Raw genomic sequence first — 12292 nt, forward strand, 5'->3', positions numbered from 1 at the left:
CGTCGAGAATTTAGTTGCTGCCACACTCCTGTAGTCACGAGAATCTACTTCACCAAACCAACAAAAGTGTCATCACGCGGGCTACGTACTGTGAGACACGGTTGTACCCCAAAGAATACGTGCCAAAACACAATACATGTTACATTATACGTGAGCCAAAAAGAAAATCAATGACATTAATACGACAAATAGGGTCACGTTAAAACCTTGTTTATCTCAGGCAGTAGTACAGAAAATCAACCTAACGCTACATTAGAGCAAAATTTGTGGCTTTCCTTCTTTCATTTCCTCACTGTCCAAACAATAAGCACCCATGGCTTCTCAAACAAATATACAGCTCACAAATGGTTGCTTCTCACTACAGCAGCTTTATAATTTCTCAACTCAAGGGCAAAACTGGAGACCGATAGCTGCGATAAATTCTAAGCTATTTATTTCAAGGATAAAAGATTGCTGCAAGCTTCAATTTCAGCAATGTGGGAGCTCAAGATAGCCTGACCCGAAGAATGTGCTCCAATGACGTTCGTTGCAGCTTTGAAAACTGCTGAGCGGAAGAAGGTATCCTCCATTTTCTTTAGGGTATCCTCAAGAACTCCGATGCCCAAACAGCATGACAAGATCAGACGTCCAACAACTTCACCAAAATGTGCTGGAGCTTTTGGAAGGTCGATAGCAAGATCGTCCAGAAGGGAACCGTAAAGCAAGCATCCAGTTTCCAAGTCTACCGTCTTGAAAATATTCTTGCTGTGAAGGTGTTCCAGTAGCTTCACAAGAGGATCGATGGAATTGGCACCTTTGTCAAGAGCAAGATTGATGGCTTCTTTAACAACTTCTGGGTAGTAATCAGGACTCTTGAGCTCCTCAATGCACTGTTGTGCTTCATCTAGAATACAGACATGGAAATACTCCTCAAGAAGAGAGACAGCCTTCTTTTGAAGACTTGGTAAGTTTGGCTTGGGAGCAGCAGCTGGCTTCTCAACTACAGGAGCAGCAGCTGGAGCTGGTGCAACAGCAAGTCCAGGAGAAAAACTTGAAGGACGGGATATTGGACCCCCACTGCCCAATAGCGCACTTGTCTTGCCACTTACTAGTGCTCCGCTGCCTTGAGGAAGTAGTCTAGAATTGACAACCGATGGCTTATTCACCAGCTGGGTATGGCTGCGCAGTGGGTCAGCTCTGGATTTAGAACGTGGAACTTCCCAGTTATCATTATCTAACCCAGGCATTCCGGGCATCTTTCTTGTTCCAGGCATGCCAGGCATCATGCCACCAGTTCCAGGTCCATTCATTGGAAAAGCTCCAGGTGAGAGCGATCCTCCAGTACCAGTGCGTCCGTTCCTTATGTTTGCGGTCGACCCGGGTCGCAATCCAAGTTTCATTTCTGCCTCTGTATGAATCTCACTGATTTTCTTGGCCTTAATCTGAGAAAGAAATAACAACATATCAAAGTTAGTGAAAGCTAGAGATTTTAAAACCAGTTTGTGCATAAGAATAGCCAGGCCAGTCCATGAAGAAAGGCATATTGCACTGAAGAGACTAGTGTCTGGTCAACTATCAGCATGTGAAACATATATCTTCAATTTGCAATGTATGTTTTATTTCCCTTGATTTCACAAGATCCACTGGCTGTATAGCAGACTCTGACACGCAGAACACTAATGCAAATGCGTTTCAAGATGGAACTGAGAGACACATACCTCCTCACGTCGAGGCACCCAGTTGTTTGAACGGAGATCAAGGACATCACGCACCATGAACCTCAAACGTACTGCCAACTGAGTATTACTTGTCAGCTCCTTCAGGCGATTGAAGTAGACATCATTAAATCTACGAGACTTTGGGTTCTCATCCAACTGTTTACCAATTGTATTGAAGAACTGGCAGATGGCCTCAACATTTTCCTCAGCAGGGCATGAGTTGCTATCAGAACCCAGCAGCTCCTATTTACAGCAAATGAGTTAGTAAATATTTCATAGGGCAAGAACATAATGCATGTGGAGAAAAGCATTCCAGTCTAGAGGTCTATTCCCACTGATGGATTGTGGGGAAAAAATTGATCACATCAGATTACCCATTTTTCCTGTTTGCTGAAACTACCAAGCTGAAGGTACAACAAAAATACATATTTATGTACCTGAACAATGTGATGTACTATCTTCTCTGTCACCATTTTTTGCTTCAGTAGCTCACCAATAAGGCGAATATTTCCAAGTGTTCGAAGCTTCACAAGCCTTTCTTTATCACGTCTCTCCATCTCTTGGTCTGGACCGGTCAATTTCTCTACCTCGTCCCGTAGATTGCCAGCACCTTCAAATGCTTCTTGACAATTGTTCAACAGTACACGTTTGAATGTAATCTCCCTATCACCAGGCTCCTCAGGAGGGAAGGATGGGAGGCTTTCATTGAGTTCAGAGCACAGCTGAGCATACATCTGACAGAATGTGGGCTCAAATACAGCCTTCTCAAATATAAGAGTAATAACATCCTGAATAGACAGGAGAAAGGAGGTTAATCGCAAGGAACGATAACGTCAAAGACAACAGAATAAAGAACTAGGAATAAACAAACCTTCAAAATATCAGCTGTAGTAATTCCTGCTTCTATCAATTGGCCCTTCAAAAGGTCAAACTTCTCTGGCGTCAACTTGTTCAGTATTCTGGCAATGACCAAATATTTTTTTAAGAAACAAAACAAGTTTGACTTTCCGAATACAATAGTATAGATAAAAAGGTTGTTGACAGAGGTAACAGAGAGCAGAAAGAGAGAGAAAAACTCTGAAATCAAATATACCCTTTCACGGTTTTCAGAACTCTCTCTTTTTCAGAGAGATTTCCTCTCCGGACTGACCATGGGACTTCAGCCTTAACAAGAGCAGGGGTGGGACGAGTCTGATGTAAAATAAACAATGTTAGAAAATTCATTTAGGTTCCATATGTAAATGATAGATGGTCATACACTAGTTTTGCAGTAGCCTTGTGCGCCATCCAAAAATCTGTGGTTGTTGATTAAGTGCTTAAATGTTATTAGGCAACCTTTATTGTATGATATAACAAATAAGTTCACGTGTTTCAAATTTTATGTGAATTTGATCTTATCATCTCAACATTAGAACATTTAGCATGTGGCTAGTAAGATTTGAATTCAGTAAAGTCCATACAACCATTGCACCAGCATTTACATTGTATATGCTTATGTTATGCAAAATTGCTGGATTGCTAAAAAATCAATCACCTCTTGCAGTCAGGCATGTGATAATTTGAATGCATAAAGGCAATTTTTACACATGTAAAAAAATCTGCAGAAATTGTATAAACAAATATCTACAGACTTAAGTGAAGCAGTTTAGCATAATAGTTACAAGAAAAGCAATATAGTCATACACAAACAGAACAACAGAGATCAACCTAAATAAATGATTACAAAATCCATTGGAAAAAACGATCTTAGCACATATGTTAGTCATCTGTTTAAAAATACCTGAGCTTTAGCGGCAAACTGCTCTTGCTTTCCACTTGAAACACGAGATTCTTTAGCTTCACGGATTTTATCCCAAGACTTCTCTTCACCAACAACCGGCAAAGTTTCAGAACGTGAACGCCAGTCGCGAGTGTCTTTCTCAGTATAGCGGTTTTGTGACTGAGTTTGTACCTATTAGACATGATAAAGCACTCAATCGTACTGTAACAACATTTTGCAACACTGAGGAAAGTTATAGCAGTATGGAGGAAGTAATGGAAGTGTTCTCACATTTGAGTCATTGCGAGCCCAATTTTGATCCTCACGTTCCTCTCCAAGGAGTAATACATTAATATCTTGCTGAAGTTTCAAGATTTCCTTAGCTATATCAACAATCTGCAAAGTCATTTTAACCAAAACATGGACTGATAAGGATACTGTGCTACCCTCTACAAAAGTCTATACGTTGGCCAACACCACTTCTTTATACAGGTTAGGATGGCATGTTTTCAGTTTTCCTAACAAATACTCACATACACTCACAAAAGAGTGACATTTTGTGCCCCTTTTATATGAAATACTGTCTCGGAAGTTAGAATGTATTCCTAAATATTATAATTTGACTAGTTTGTAAATACATAATAACAGAAATTAGCAGTCCAAACTGCGTTTTGGACACCCAGAAAGGTACTCTTCCACAAATGCAAGAAGTAGACAACATAACCTTTAGTCCCAAGCAAGTTGGGCGTTCTAGATATGTAACCCATTAAGAGCCACAGGGAAGAGCATAAAAGGACGTAGTAATAGTTATTACTATTAACAACCACAGCAACAACAACAAAGCATTTTAGTCCCAAGAAAGTTTGGGTAGGCTAGCTGAAACCCAATATATAAAAAGATGATGAACAAAGCATAACCTCCAGTATTAAAAAAAAAGCACACCTCTCTTTCATTCATAACATGATCAACAGAAAAACAGTTGCAAGCATCATAGGATATTAGAAGTGAAGTTTAGATAAATAGAATCCATTGCCTCACTTTCAAATTTTCAATGGTTACCACCCTGAATTACTGATAGATTTTGTTGCCTTTTAGATTTGATAAGGATAAAAACAGAGAAAATAAAGAGATGTTTGATGACAAAGAATGATTTCAACATAGTGTTGTTTCCGCATCATAGTTCTCAGAAGAGGTAAATGGTTTCAACATGATATGCTATGAGTTGGATGTCTGGTTACACAAGAGTAGCGTCTCAGGAGTTACTTTCGCATAATGTAATAAGCAGCTATATGAACAGAACAAGTACCTCACGCATTTCAAGGAGTTGATCTCTTGTGTAGCGAACCCGCTCAAGAGGCTCAAAACATGAATCTCCAAGCTGCAATGCATTATTACGCAAGTCAGAAAGAGAAGATAAGGATACAGCAATTTTTTTGTTGCATGCAGAATTAGCTGAACACACACACACACACACACACACACACACCCCAACAACATGCCTTTGGAACTTGCCAGCAAAAGTCAAACAAGTAAACTTGAGTAGAGGACCATTTCCACGGCCAACGGCCTGCATTGGCATGTAACGGTGATGTGCAGTTTAACTTATCATTTTTTTCAGTGTTTCCTAATAAAAGTGGAGCTTAACTAACTTTGTGCAAACTCCTAGTCTTACAACTTCCCTAGGGATGACCACATACCATGGAAACAATTACATCACCATATGATGAACTATGTAGCAACTAGTAACCAAAAATCAAGAACCGATAATATTACATTGCTCTGAGTGCAATTGGTGTTTGTCTTTGCTCTCTTTCAGTCTTAATCAAGATTTTGTTGAATAAGCAGGGGCAAACATTTCTAAATAAAGATAGTTAACAGTTACCAGTTATAAGAAATAATCGTACCCGTGTAAAGATGAATGCATAGACTCTTTTGGACAGTACACTGTGCGAGTGAAAATATGAGATCATGGTAGCTCATACGAACCAGGACTCCACAATTCAGTAAATGGTGCTATCTGCTTATCTCAGTCACTTGACCTTCTGGCGAGTACAAAGCTTGTAACTAGTTTTCCTATTTAATTTGTGGAAATTATTGTAGCTTAAATACATGTAATGCAATCTCATTTGATGTACATAGGGTTGAAAGCTATGCAAGATGTATATCAAATAGTTAGTCACAATTCTTTTTTGAGAGCGCCAGTTCTCTTTAATAAGCTTAACTACAAGATATGATGCCACGATCCAACACCCATTGCTGTATCATAGGCAAAGCTAGCACACAAGCTGTTGACAATGTGAGCTGGTAGTAAAATATGAAGATCTAAGGCAGCCAAACTAAAATAGGTTTTTGCTATGTCTGGTTGTCCAAGAGAATGCAACAGACATGGAGGTTCAGATGTTTTTAGAGAGCTAGCAGTTGATGATGATGGCTGTGGTTTGATTGGTCCATAGGAAGCAGCTTCCAATTTGACAGCTACAATAGCTAAACTGCTCAACTTGTAACTGGAAGAAATGCCTCTACCAACACAATATGCTATGATTTTTAAATCAAAAAGTACGTAAAGAAAGCTGCACACAGAAATAACGAAAGCTAAAACAGCTTCTGCACTGTCAAAAGCTCCAATCAATTCAGGAACAATCAAACCATCAAAGTCATTGCAATGCCACCGGAGCATTACAACCCACCAAAAAGTATGCTTAGCCAGAATAATAACCCAAGACAAGTGCCTAACATGTCCCACCTCCCCACACCAATGTGTCTCTTGCCATACGCTCCATGCCATCGCCTCTAACATCAGCTCAACGGTAAATTATTTCTACATAGCTTTGATTACCAAATCGGCACCAGCACCAATCCGACCCATATCTCGGCCACGGAGCCGGCGCAAGCGCAAACCCCAACCAAAACCCTAGCACACTGCACACCACACCTCGTCCCGCCCCCAACTCCAGATCGTGCGGGTTACCTTGGCGGCAAAGCCGGTCGAGGAGCCGCCGTGCGGCCGGAGGAAGTCTCCAGCTCCGGTGGCGGCGGCGAATGCGGTGGGGAAGAGGCGGGGTGCGCGCAGGCCGATGCCACCGCCGCCCGGGCGCAGGCTGATCACCGGCTGGTCCGTCGTCATGCTTGCTCCGCTGCTCCGAATGAAAATCGACAACCGAGCCTGGGGCGAATCCGCGAGGTGGGGCGCACGAGAGCGGATGGAACCAAAGCTTTTGGTGAGCTGGGCACCTGTATCTCTCTCTCTATCGGCGAGGAGAGGCGGAGGAGGAAAGAGGAGGCTGCGTGGTCGGGGGTGCGGGGTTTTATCGCGGAGACTTTATTAGGGCTTGCGCCCTTTTTGGCAGGGTGATTCAGTCTCTTTGCAGGCCCAAAGCAGAATTGACGAAGGCTTGTCGGGCCGAACTTTGGGCTTTCCGGTGGCGAATTGACGAGTTGGGATCGGAAAGGGTTACCATATTTGGTTGTTCTTTTTTTGACACGGAAGAAATCACTTCCATTAACAATTTTTTTTAAAGACATGCATATCACTGTTCTTAATATTTCATTAAGAAGAAAAGAATTACAATGATACAACTTAGGAAAGATCCAAACCGCAGAGTTACATGAACCACCACCAGGAAACACAGATGCAACAATAGAAAAGAAAACTACGGCACCACCACCACACCAAACATGACCTAAGACGACCGATACCTGCAGGAGAGAAAGACACCAAAAGCACACGCACATCACCGACTGCCTAACAACACGAAGCCATTGGAGGTATAGTGAGAAGGTCGTGCAAGATGATGCCTCCAGGGAGGGAGTTACGCCAATGCCGGCATCGTCCATCTGTCCTTGAGGAAGGAGACCAAGTCTTCACCTAGCACAAACTACTGGATTTGGTGGCTGCAACAATGCCCCCAGCGAGGTTAACTATGTCAAAGGACACAACCGTTGTCGGCCCCGACGAGTGCCTAGCTAGGCTTTCACCAAAGGCCCAAAAAACCAACTCTGCACAGAGACCGCCGAGGCCTGGAAGATAGCCAATGCGATGGAATGGCAGCGAGTAACCCATGGTGACGACGATGAGGAACGTCCGCAGGCACGGTAGAGAGGGGCTGCCATCACGACAACCGAAAATGACCATGGAGCGACCAAGCGACCGAAGGGGGAGCAGGCAGGCCTGCCAGAGCGCGATCTAGGTGTGATGGGGTGTGCAGTGGAGGTGAGAGGAGGATGAGGAGCGCGACCAGGGGAAGAGAGGTGGGAGGAGCGTGCACAGCCGCTGGTCAACGACGGTCTAGGGAAGGCTTGCCGCTCCAAAAGGCCACGTCCCTGAAGCTCGGTGCCGAGCGCCCCCTGAACGATGGTCATCCAAGCGCCGAAGACGGTGGGCTGGATAGCACGACCCACGCCGACACTCGCCGGGAGTGCGAAAGGTAGGACCTTGCGGCAATGTAGTGGCGCGCCGCCGGCAGCCAAGCCCCGCTGCAGGGCGCCACGCCACAGGACGCTGGTTCCCCGCCGCGGCCCTTGGTACATGAGCAGCGACGCTTCCCAAGCCATGCCCCCCGGTACACGAGCAGCGACGCCTGGAGCTTCACGTCCAAGGAGAGGACGAATGGGAGCGCACCCGCCGCCTGTGGACGGGTCGGAGAGGGCGGCGAGCACGCGCACCACAACCGTCGCCGGCGCGCCCATGTTCACACCCCAGGCCACCTACCCCGATGGTGAGATGAAGGAGCCCATGCCAGAAGCCGCGTCGCCACCGCCGTAGGGCCAGGCCGCCCACGAGCGCCAGCACGCGCCGCTTCCCAGGCCGTGTGCCGTCACCCCGGACAGCGGCGCGTGCCGGCACCGATCGAGCAAATCCACCCACCATGGACGCAGATCCGCACATCCCCGGCGTTGATCGAACCTTGCCGTGCCGAATCTTGCCGCCGCCAACACACAGGAAACGGGAGAAGGAAAAAAAGGGGAAAAGGAGGGAGGGGAGGAGGAAACAGGAGTGAGCGACATTGCTTGACGCCGCCACCACCAGCTACCGGCGGCGGCGGCGGCGACCATGCAGGGGCTTCCGCGAGGTGGGGTTGGGGAGGACGGTGTCACCTCCCGGGTCGCTCGAGCGAGTTCTATTAACAACTGGCTCAAGGCAAATTACAAAGTCTGGGGCCTCCTGAGGCTGACTCATGTACATATAGGGTCTGTTTGGCTCCCACCTGCTAAAGTTTAGCACCTGTCATCATGGATGTTAGGATATTAATTAGGAGTATTAAACATAGGCTAATTACAAAACTAATTGCACAGATGGAGTCTAATTCGCGAGACGAATCTATTAAGCCTAATTAGTCCATGATTTGACAATGTGATGCTATAGTAACTATTTGCTAATGATGGATTAATTAGCTTTAATAGATTCGTTTCGCGAATTAGCCCAGAGTTCTGCAATTAGTCTTATAATTAGGTCATGTTTAGTCCTCCTAATTAGTATCCGAACATCCGATGTGATACAACTAAAGTTTAGCACCTGGTATCAAAATACCCCAAATACCCTGTACTCATGCGAGCCGGCCTGCAATCCCATAGGCTGCTAAACTGTGTGCTACCCTGTTACACATTCTCGAGCAGATACAGTACAGTGCACAAAATGAGAAGACCCAAACTCTCGTATCTGCTTAAGAAGGGAACCATTCGGGCTTCGATCCATCTCCGTCGATGTTGCGTCTGTCTCCAAAATGACTCTCGACATGCCAAGTTGCGCCACCCGTTCCAGGCTGCAAACCGCCGATGGACTCATGGACAGTGTCAGTCGCTTCACCTCTGTTGCTGTGATTGCATCTGCTATGTGTTGTGTGTGAGCTGTCGTTATGCGTGTTGGTATGTAGCTCTCGTGCATTACATGTGCAGGAATCGATTTGTCTGATCGGCGCTCTCCTGCTTAATGATCTGACGGAGTTAGGACGTATTTAAATCCTCAGCTAAAGTTTATTCTTTTTCACATTAAATATTCGGATATTAATTAGAAGAATTAAATATGAGATAATTATAAAATTAATTGCAGAAGTTTTGATATAATTCATGAGACGAATCTATTAAACTTTACGTAATGGGCAGCACAGGTAGCACAGGATTGTACTCTGCTGCGTGAGGAGCACGTGCTGGTGCACCACCGATAGGTAATGGTGCGTCAGCTCGTTGAAGTCTATTTTGCTGTGGATGGCAGTGGTGTCATTTAAGGCATGGATGATGGATATATGGTATCCATTATTGACGTTCAGAAGGCAGATGGAGCAATTCGTGCTATTCGTGTCATTTAATCCTAATGAAAAGTTTTATATTGAGCTTCCAAGACAGCCACGATAAGCAAGAATGAAATGAAATGTGCTTGCAACTACCCTCCCTAATGTATAATTTATGGTGTGGTTTCATAGGATCAAAATAGCATTTGATTTCATGTCTCATCGAGAGTTGGTATTCGTGTACAGTTAGTTTCATCCAGATGAAACTGGTTCCCTCTCTCTCTTTTTTAATTTCATGCCGTGTCATCAATCAAAATCCTATGTGGCATACTAATTAATGAGAATGAAACCTCATGAAACTCCCCATTGGAACTAGCCTTACGCTGCCTTGTACGTGAGGATGGACGCCCTGCTGATTTTGTAGTGGGTGTCGAGGTTGCATCGATATCGGAACACGGTGTGTATTCTATAGTCGGAGTAAACGGAGAAACGATTATAACTGAGTTTTCTGTCACTAACTTCTGTCACTAACTTAAGGCGTTGTTTGGATCCACCCATCTAAATTTTAGCTGGTTAAAGTTTAGAAGCTTATTTTTTTAGCTGGTTAAAGTTTAGAAGCTTATTTTTTTAGCTGGCTAAACTTTAATGGGGTTGTTTGGATCCACTAGCTAGTGGTTAGCATACTACCCTCATCTCACCCTCCTCCCTTCTTCCTTCCTTCCTCCTCTCACTCCATCACCGCCAGCCAACTCCACTCTCCTCCGGCTATCTCCCACAAGGTCACAAATCAACCGTACCCATAGATCCTCCACCTCACAAGCTTCCTCCTCAACTTTTTCAGGTCACCTGCTGTGTCCTCGTCGGCTAGGAATTTAAGCCCCCGGTGGCCGGAGCAGGCCGATATGGATGGAGGCTGGCGTGGGGCGAGCGGCGGCCCGTGTCAAATCTCCCCGAGAAGAGGTTGATGTGGTCTCCGTCAGAGGTCGGGGATGGAAAGGCATCCGCCGCGGCTCCACCGGCGCCGCCGTCGGGAGGAGGGGAGCTGTGGAGGGCGGCTCCGCCTGGACGAGGCCGCGGTTGCGGCGAAGCACGACGAGGTGGAGGTCCGACTCACGGCGGCGCTTGGCCTCGCACTGGAGCTGCTCCTCATGACGTGGACAACGTTGGTGGCAGCCGACGGATCCGGGAGGAGGATGGCATCAAGGCATGGCCGGAGTGGAGGATGGCGCGAAGCAGGGACGCGGCGGGGATGGCGGTGGCCGGGACGGATGGGAGACCGGCGGCGCGTGCGGCAGCCATCCCTCCCCGGCGCAGCATCCCGGCGCGACATCCCGGCGCAGCGTCCCCGGCGCGACATCCCGGCACAGCGTCCCCAACGGCACAGCAGTGCAGGAGCAGCGCGGCGTCCCCGGCGGCGCAGCATCCCGGCGAGCAGCTTCACGGAGGAGGTGCGAGCGACAGGATAGGCGTGGCAAGCGGCGGGACCGATGGTGGGAGGGGATTCCTCCCAGGAAGTAGGAGGGGCATATCGATCTTTCATCACTTTAGCTGGTTCCAACCAGCTAAAGAATTTTAGCTAAAGCTAAAGTTTAGCTGGATTCTATTTGGATCCCTAGTAACTAAATTTGACCAGCTAACTTTAGACGATGAATCCAAACAGGATCTTAGCTGTGGAGAGATCCCATCCTCCCTGTGCCGAGCTAACTTTAGACGGTGAATCCAAAGGACCTTAGCTGCGGAGAGATCCCATCCTCCCTGTACCGAGGTCGGATGGTGATCATTTTCTTTTTTTGGAAAAGACGTGGTGATCATTTTCAGAAAAAAAAAACTATGAGCTCTCTCGCCCGGTTGAGGGCCTGTTTAGATCCCTCTTAACTTAGCTAAAGTTTGGAGTTTTTTTAGCTAGTGGATCCCCGAGCTAAACCCCTCTAAATGCCCATGCTACCCTTCTTTATTAGCGCGCCAAGGCCAACCGTGCTCCTTTGCCGTGTTGTTGTTCTCACGCAAAAAACAAGCAGCTGTCAATTGCAAAGACACATACATATGTACACTGAACAACAGCAACTGAACAATGAACAAGGAGAAAGAAGAACGAAAAGAAAGGAACGAAATCTCACAGCACATACTCACGCACTGACTCACAGTCACAGCAACCACCGACAGACCACCACCACCACTCCAGCAGATCCGCCTCGAGAGAGAAGATTAACCTTAATAATCCCCTACACCAAAGCGGCGGCTACGGCCACGGCCACAGCGGCGAGCCACCGCGGGCCACAGCCAGCAGCCCCGCCACGGTCGGCAGGGGCGCCACGGCTAGCACCGGCGCCTCGGCTGCCACGGCCGCCGCGGCTACCACGGGGCAAGCCGGTGTCAGTGCCGCCACCATCCTCTCGGCAGCGGGGATTGGGGGCTGGCGCCGATGAAGATGGGGAGAAGAGCCTTCCACGGGACGGGGTGTTGGCTTCCCGAAAGAAGATGTCGTCGTCGACCTCGTCTCGGCGCTCCATCCTGTGCCGGTGTGGGAGCACTGGAGGCGGGGGTGGGATGCGGTGGCGGTGCGGTGGCGATGGGCGGTGGAGCGATGAAGGGGACGGCGAGAGCGGCGCTGC

General features: G+C 46.9%; 1 protein-coding gene across 1 annotated transcript; it reads right to left on the minus strand.

Moving 5' to 3' along the window:
- Positions 1 to 151: 151 nt before the first annotated feature.
- On the minus strand, positions 152 to 6742 carry LOC117861486 (eukaryotic translation initiation factor). Its single transcript, XM_034745056.2, has 9 exons — positions 6425 to 6742; positions 4763 to 4834; positions 3748 to 3852; positions 3478 to 3648; positions 2791 to 2888; positions 2569 to 2656; positions 2135 to 2485; positions 1698 to 1940; positions 152 to 1421 (listed from the first exon to the last, which is right to left on the minus strand). Exons 1-9 carry the CDS (start codon positions 6578 to 6580, stop codon positions 432 to 434), a joined length of 2274 nt encoding a protein of 757 aa, XP_034600947.1. The 5' UTR covers positions 6581 to 6742; the 3' UTR covers positions 152 to 431.
- Between the last annotated feature and the right edge of the window lie 5550 nt (positions 6743 to 12292).

Source organism: Setaria viridis, chromosome 1 (assembly GCF_005286985.2).
Source record: "Setaria viridis chromosome 1, Setaria_viridis_v4.0, whole genome shotgun sequence".
NCBI lineage: Eukaryota > Viridiplantae > Streptophyta > Magnoliopsida > Poales > Poaceae > Setaria > Setaria viridis.

Bases quoted from the DNA above. Each gene is read 5' to 3' on its own strand.
- LOC117861486 (XM_034745056.2), bottom strand. From the start codon at position 6,580: ATGACGACGGACCAGCCGGTGATCAGCCTGCGCCCGGGCGGCGGTGGC. The intron at 3,853-4,762 runs GTACTTGTTCTG...ATGACTTTGCAG, and splicing joins AACTCCTTGAAATGCGTGAG to ATTGTTGATATAGCTAAGGA. The intron at 2,657-2,790 runs GTATATTTGATT...GGTCATTGCCAG, and splicing joins GTTCTGAAAACCGTGAAAGG to AATACTGAACAAGTTGACGC.